The 8,785-nt window shown below is 25.5% G+C and overlaps 1 protein-coding gene across 1 annotated transcript; it reads right to left on the reverse strand.

Moving 5' to 3' along the window:
- Positions 1 to 51: 51 nt before the first annotated feature.
- Positions 52 to 8,215, reverse strand: LOC130815409 (plant intracellular Ras-group-related LRR protein 6). The gene is made up of 3 exons (XM_057681872.1): positions 7,779 to 8,215; positions 4,672 to 4,841; positions 52 to 1,460 (listed from the first exon to the last, which is right to left on the reverse strand). Exons 1-3 carry the CDS (start codon positions 8,094 to 8,096, stop codon positions 749 to 751), a joined length of 1,200 nt encoding a protein of 399 aa, XP_057537855.1. The 5' UTR covers positions 8,097 to 8,215; the 3' UTR covers positions 52 to 748.
- Between the last annotated feature and the right edge of the window lie 570 nt (positions 8,216 to 8,785).

Below are 8,785 nucleotides of genomic sequence, written 5' to 3' on the forward strand. Positions count from 1 at the left end.
ATATATCATTAATTAATCATTTTAATTCATCGTTTTTCTTATTTATATTTTGTATTTAATTCTATATGTTTTCTACATCCTCGTATTTGGTTGAATAAGTTTAATATGAACTTAGTGATTGTGCACAACTTCTTAATCACCTCTACAATTATATCTTATACTCTTTACAACCCATTTCATTCTCCAGCAACCCACACTTTCTAATCTATACTCATCAAGTCTGAGATTAGTGCAAGAGCTTGAATGAGCAGCTTGTACGAGCTAGGATCACTTGAAACGAGCAACCTAAAGCTTAATATTCTTTTTTAATCGAATGGGCACCAACTTAGCTCATCGAGCAAACTTAGTACTTCTTTAATCGATTAAAATATTTTGACAAGATTTTCAAGTGATTTATAATTTGAAAATCAAACTATTTAGTATCCTACTTTACACAACATAATGCAATATAATAAGTATAGCTAAACAATCCAAATCTCAATGGCTTTTGTGGTTTGAAAAGTTATCTTGATGTTAAGTCTAAGAATCGAGAGTTAGTGCATAAAAAAATATAGTTAAAACAAACCAAACACTAAATATATTACATGCATATGCATCACAACGTCCATAACTTTCATTTTTGATGTATTAATATATCTTATTATCACGAACCTCAAAATCTAGCATATTTACAACAAAATAAACCTTAGATAAAATGTGAATGTGATACAACATAAGTCTAAACATATGAAAGCAATTGAACACTTATTCACCTTAACTTAGAAAAGTAATTAATTGGTGAAGAGAAAAACCTCTTAGGAGAGAAAATCCCTAAATTATACCTTGGTGAAGCAAGAGCCTCAATGGGCCGATACTCGGGCAATACAAGCCCACGTTGCATTTCATAATTGGAAGTCCGACCCGGAGTTGCATTACCATTATTAAACCCATTAAAGGTCCCATACTTTTTAATCTTCTTAAACCAAGACTTTTTCTTAGGATAATCCTTATGATACCCATTTATTTTTTCACTCATGTAATGCCTTATTGCATTTAGACCTTGTTCTATAACTTCCAAAGGAGGAGAAATTAAAGGGTTCCCTTCAACTTTAAGCTTTTGTAGCTTCCTAAGACACCCGATTGATGTTGGAAGTTCCGATATTTTGTTGTAGCTCACGTCTAGTTCTACAAGTGACATTAGAAGGCCAATAGAATAGGGTAGTTCCAGTAGGTATTGGAAGTTTTGGCTTACATTAAGGATCTCCAGATTTGTAAGGTTTTCAAGGTCATCAGGGAGGGAACGTAGGCAGTTTAGACGTACGTCTAAGATTCGTAACGCAGTTGCATGAGATATTGAGTATGGAAGATAGACGAGTTTGTTGGAGTTTACTGAAAGTTTCTTTAGGTTTAAGAGCTCAAAACCTATTGTGTCTGGTAACATGCTTAATTTATTGAAATTCGCGTTTAATTCTTCTAGTGATCTGCACAATGTAAAAGAAAACTATATTTTTAGGCTTCAACTATAAATTTAATGCTTGATATCAGAGTTAAAAGTTAAACACTTAAGATATGTTATATATATTCTAACATGTACAAGATTTTTCCAATTATATGCCTGCAAATTGGAGTCACAAACATTAGTTTACATCACTTTATCTTTAGTTTTCATTAATTAATTTTTGGTATTTAAGTTTAGAAAAAAAAAAATTAAACAACTAAAACCTAAAAATTTATAGTGATTTAAATTTTATCATAATTTGTGGTTAGTTACCAAATTAATCAATCAATTGACTAATGCTACTAAGTTTTTTTTTTTTTTTGAAAGTTAAATCAAATGAAAATGCAAATTTAGCCTTAAAATAATTAAAAGTTTATATAACTAGTTCATTTTGGCTTTAGCGGATACAAGTTAAGGTACCATTAGAGATCCATCATGTGGTCATGTTAATCAATAACGAAAACTTTTGTCTTACAATACCCACAACCCAACAAATTAACTTTCATAATACCCTTTTTCTTATTAAATTAAACACAAATTTGTTCATAAAAAATTAAAATTAATATGAAAGACATACAAGAATATTATGTTAGATACTATAGTTGTATAAATACACGACCAAGAGAATAACGTACTAGGAGTATCTATGTAATAATAAGGTGATTGATCCACCAAATCAATCATATAGCTTTCTACGAAACACGTACAAATATTAGTCTTTTCATCTGACTATGATATTATAGAATTAAAAAATCTAAGATCAACAACTAAAAGAACTCAAATTATATAGATCACTATTCAATATATTTTACGAAAAATTATGTTTTTAAAATTACTTTTAATTTATAACATAATAACTCTTTTTTTAATATATAGTGATAGCGATCAGAAAATTTTTTTTATCATACTTATTTAATCCAATTTTGATTAAATTTTATTTTGAAGGTTGAATTTGACAAGAATTTGATCCAATTTATAAATATGATTATATTATATGACAAGAATTCGACATTTATACTCAAAGAAACGTATAAAGTACATATTAAATTTGACATTTATACTCGAAGCAACGTATAATGATAAATTTAGGCTTGTACACAAGATCCGCATAAGAGAAGAGTTTAAGCACATAATTCTGATGAGAATCCATCTTAAAACTAATTGGTGTTAGGAGGAGTAGCCCATTGTATGTTAGTTAGTCTCTTTCTAATTCTTCGATGTGGGATCACATGTGGGTTATTTTCGAACATATACTCCTAGAGTCCTAGTACATAGTCTTAAACTCCTTGTATTATGCTAATTGGTATTATCCAATTTGGACTAAATTTTAATTAAAAGTTGAATAAATCAAAAGATAATAGAATCTTTCATCCTTAAATTTAAAATTAATTATAAACATAGAAATAGTAAAAATTTATAAGAAAATATTGAATCATTATCATTGAGCTTCAATTTTAATTAGTTGGCACTACATGGTAATCCTCACATCTAAGAGAGAGAAAGTATCAAAGAAATTGTGGGTATGTAGTTTCATATAAGTATTTTAAATTAGGATGAACTTTTTGTGAATGTCATATAAGAAAATACGACGTGTATTATCATTTAAAAGTTATACGACAATAAAAGAAAGAATACTAATAATTTATAAAGTGTGCACACAATCTTCAATTCATCGAAATAAAATAAAGTTTCAAAAAATAAAGGATAAGCACTAATCTGAAAGAGATTATTTAGATGAAATTGAGGCACTAATCGTGCAAGCTAGACCAGCAAAGTGGGCTATTCAATTAGAAGTTGTCACCACAATATGCTATTATAATTTAATTATTAACAAGGTTAGGCAGCTGCCATTTAAGATCTTATATATTTATTTATTTGTAACATTCACATATAACCCTTTATTATTCTAGTCGTTAATTCCCACCATACATTAATTTATGTGTAATAGTACAGTATATTCAAAGTATATATATACTGTACAACCCTAATCAATAAAATGCATAAGACAAGATAACAACTCATGTAGTATAATATATACCGGCAATTTGTTTGTTATGAACAATCTGAGCTGTCCATATGGATATTTGTGCGCCTTATTTGTAAATATTTTGACAATTTGAATTTAATTTTTATTGTTATTTTGTGTCGGATCAAATTTTATTCAATTTTAATTAATCGGATTAATTTTTGACTGCTCTATGAATAAATAATATTAAAATAATATAATTTTTAAATGGTGATTTAAGCCATTTGCAAATGACCTACTAACTTGGTTGTTAAGATAAAGAAGAGTGCTTATAAAGTTATTAAATATGGGGTTTTCTAATTATAGATAACTCATCAAAGGCAAGTATCAATAATTTTAAATTTGTAGAACTAACTAATCAAATAAAACAAATAGTATATCTTGATGCCATTTTTCTTTAGATTTTGAAAGAGATCATGAAGACCACGGAAAGTACCAAAAAGAAATATTCAATTTTGTCAAATGTTCATTTCTATCATTTATAATAATTTTTTGGGTAAAGGTTAAGGCGGAGGAAGAAAAAAGATAATAACAATCAAACACAAATTCAACTTGAGAAAAATAACACATATTTCAATTAAAAGAAAACTTAATTTTCAATTTTTTTTTTTATATTTTCTATTTAATTGTTCAAGGAAATAGGCTAACTTTAGGTTATGGACTTATATATGTAGTCAACTTATATACATAGTATTTACAGCTATATATATATATATATATATATATATATATATATATATATATATATAATCAAATAAATAATATATATATATATATATATATAAAAGACAATATTAGAATCATTAATTTACATGTAATACTATAAAAATTCGTGTTTTTTCTATTAAATGCTATAAATGATTTTTTAACCTACAATTTATCTTAATTCATTATAAATAATTGTCTTTAATGTCAAAAGTTTTTAATTAATAGACGTTCTCTATTATAGGAAAATTTTTAAAAACTACTCTTTGTTTACTTTTAATAAATTTTTAAATATAATTTTTTATGGATATATAAAAAAAAATTAGCATAGAGTACTTTTTATAATTTTGTTATCAAATGTATTTATAGTTTACTAAGAATCAAATTATAATTAAAAAATATACAGAGAAAGTCAATATTGACAAAATGGTAAAACGAAAAGAAAAAAAGGAGAGGTAAAAACCTGCAATTCTCGATAGTTCTGGGAAGACAAGTGATAAGGTTTCCGGAAAGATTTAAGATTTTGAGTTTTGACAAACACCCAATTGAGTTGGGCAGAGAAGTCAATTGATTTGAGTGTACATCCAACACTATCACATTTAGCAACCTTGCTGTCAATGATTCTGGTATGTTCTGTAAATTATACCACACATTATAATTAATTACTTAAGCCAATAAATTCAATTTTAACATATTTTTTTTAGTATATACATATTGCAATAATCAGTGTAATTCAACAACTTATTCATTAGACGTTAAATAAGTATCATAATAATAACATGTAGTAATAACCCATCATTTATACTTATTGTCTCATCCTTTTTTTAATTTCATCTATAAATTTATTTTCAATTTTTATCTTTTTAGTTATATTTTGTATCACTTAATTCTATATTCCACTTATTTCTTATCTTATTCATTCAAAATACAATCAGTACACTACGAAAGATATTATCTTTATTTTAAAATATTTATAATTAATAATATTATATTGTGTAAAAATTTAAAATATATTACTATCAATAATACGTATAATGATATTGAGGAAATACATAAATAGGTGATTTCGAGGATATACCAATTGTGTCAAAAGTTTATAAAAGAATCAATCAAGAGCAAAGGTGACGTCCAATTACTTGTATTGGATAAAATGGCATTGTCAGGCGTTATAATTTTAGCGGTGAACATAAAAAAACCCAAACATGTAACTTTCTTGATTGTGACAATCATTATTTTCTTCACACAAAATAAATACTTATCAAGGATAAATTTTGGTCTTTCCTTATTTATGACTATATTTAATGATTTTGAAAACAAATCTTTGTTTGGTTGGTATCTTTAATATAAAAATGTCTATTAGTTTAAGTTTTTAGTTAAATTGATACATTAATATAGTATTATAGTTAATGACTCAACGTGATAAAAATATTACGGATTCAAATTTTATTCATCTTTCAAGTTCAACTTGAATATTTATTAGCTTCAGATTTATGAAAGATTTATTAAATTTGAACAACAAATCGGAACTAAGTACTTATAAATTAAGTATTATGTTCACTAAAACAAACTTTAAATATAATTTTCATCAAATAAACTTTTATTTATAAAGGCTGGTGATTTGAACATTAAATTATTTGCCACCATAACAAAAATTAACTTTTCACAACGAAGAATTTTGTGACATTAAAAAAAATGTCATTAAATTATATTTTAGTGTAATTAATTAGTTTTTTATTTTAAGTTTTATTATTTAATGACACTTTTATGTGACCTTTAGTGACATATGTAATTTTTACTATAGTATAGTGACATTTATGAGAAATGTCAATTCTATGTCGCGAAAAGCTTTAGTATGATTTTTACTATAATAAAGAAAGTCACTAAATTGACTATATATATAACATTAGAAATTTTAAATAGTAACATTAAAATTTGTTACTAAATATATTCTACTAAAAGTATGTTATGTACTTAAAGTTTACTTAGAATAACTATTCTCTCTATTCTACGAAATTTGTCACTATCTACACATCTATTTGTCCTTTATCTAATCTACAAATTTTAAAAAATTGAAAAAAATTAATAGGAGGGAAGGATTATTATATATTTTAACTTTATAGAATAATAGAATATCCACTTTCAGTTAGGGTATTTGTAAGCACATGTTTAAAGTAAGAAGAGCATTCAAATTCTAAAGAAAGGGAGCTGGTGAGTGATGTTCTCCAAACTGTCTTTTTCTTGTTGCCATAACTTTCTATTTCTTTACTCCTTTTCCTCCCTTCTTTATATTTCTAATTAAGGGTGGAGATTTTGTAAAGCTTAATTTTATTACTTAGTTGTTGTTTTAAGGTAACTTTAGGTGGAATTATTTTTGATCATAAATAAAAGTTTTTAAATGATAATTAACCATTAAATGATATTGATTTTATTTGGTAAAGCCGAAACTATTGAATATTTTCACTAAGCAAATTGTTTAAGTCAATTATTATGAATAATGGTTTCATGTTAATTATTAGTTGGTGACTGTTAAATATGTGAAATAAAAAGCCAACAATTAACTTAAAAAAAGCAATTCTAATTGTTTTATATTTTAGCTTAAAAATTTGGGTAATTATATTTACAATCCTTAGGACTGGACATAAAAATCAATAAATTTTCTTTATCATTAATAATTAACTTTTAAGAGAATCTAATCTAGAAATTAAAAAACAATAAATATTTTATATACTCACTTGAACTTCCCAAAAAAAAATAAATATTAAATATTTATATTTTCAAAGTAAAAATAATATCAAATTACATAAATTTCCTTACCGCTCTATATATCATTTTCCTAAAACTTATTACCAAATACTATTTTAGTAATTTTATAGAAATATCATTTACTAAACAATCCACTAAATAACACAAATTCTTGTATCATCCAAGAAGCCTGAAAATATATCGTGACCATTTGTTTTACACTGAGAACAGAAACTAAAAATAACATATCTCTATAAAAGAAATAGTATTTTTGGTAAAAAAAATATTTCGTTCCATGTATTTGATTCTTTTATACTCATCTATAATACTCTTAATGCAAATTTCATCAACTCTATAACTAATAATTTCCCATTATATTTGGTTATTCTATTAATTTTAGACATAAATCATTATATTCATGTTAAATCGTAAAATTCAATTATAAAATTATAAATAAAACATTTAAATATGACACGATTTAAAAAGTCATTTTTAATCCTCAACTTAAAATATTTTAAAATAACAGCAAAATTGTATTAATGCAAATTTAATTTTTTTAGATTCGCCAAATACTATATTTAACCAAATTCAGAATCATGAACATAATTGATGAAAAAAAAAAATTAATTGCAAAATGCAGTATAATACTACCAAATAATTTGCAAATCGCAATGTCATCAGTCAATTTAATTTCCACAAATTTCAAAATTATACATAAGAAAATAAAATAAAAATATAAAACATATATACGAATTAATAATAATAAGATATGATATTAATAATACACTAATTAAATAAATAATTAAAAAAAGAAAGAAGGATAAATACCTCAAGATTATTGTTGGAAAGATCAAGCTTACAAATGGCAGCAAGATTAATTGAAGGATGAGGGAGTTTATGAAGAGACATCCCACTTAAATCAATTATCTCAAGCCTTTGATCTTCATCTTGATTATTGTTATTATTATTATTATTTGATGATGATGATGATGATGATGATGATCTTGATGATGATTTCTTCAAATCCTTTATATTTTTTATTGTATTATTATTTTCATTTATATTTGTATTTATGTAATGATTTCTCCTCCCTTCTATTGATCTTGATGCTTGTTGATACAATTGATGCTGCCTCTCATACATCATTTTTTTGGTTTTGAGATCCCAAATTATGAAAATGGAAATTCACAGATTGAAAATAAATATAAAAATAATATAATATATTAATAATAATGATAAGTGAAAAAAAAAAGAAGAAGAAAGAAAGAAATAGAAAAAGGGGTTAAGAAATAGGAGAAGACAGGAAATAGCGAAAGGATCTTTATAGAAGAATGTACGGAGGAATTGGTAGTATTTTTGAAAGACACGTGGTTTTGAAAAGCCGTATGGGGAAATGCATTGAAAGTACAAATGTGTTGTACTATTAATGTTTTGTTGGACGACCTCTATAGTTGTATACTTTGTGTCATTATCAATTTATTATTAGAGATCAATTACGTTTATTTTGGATTAGGTGTTATAAATTGGTTTAAAATCAAGTGTTAAGTTCTAAGTCGGAGTAGATGATGAGGCCGGCGGAACGTCTTCTGAGCAATCAAGCGCATGTAACACTATGTACTATCTGCCAACTCGAACCACAGTTCGATTGGAGCCTTGAGATCTGGAAGGAGCACCAGGGGTCATAGTTGGCTTTTCTAGTATATAAGATTGACTTTCTGAGAACTTTTTTTAAGCTTATTTTTAAAATATTTAGAATAATGAATGTCACCTAAAAATATGTGCAAAGATAAGCTATTTAGGAAAAACGTTGTCCCAAATAGCGTTTTAAAACTTTG

This window comes from Amaranthus tricolor, chromosome 6 (genome assembly GCF_026212465.1).
Source record: "Amaranthus tricolor cultivar Red isolate AtriRed21 chromosome 6, ASM2621246v1, whole genome shotgun sequence".
Lineage (NCBI taxonomy): Eukaryota > Viridiplantae > Streptophyta > Magnoliopsida > Caryophyllales > Amaranthaceae > Amaranthus > Amaranthus tricolor.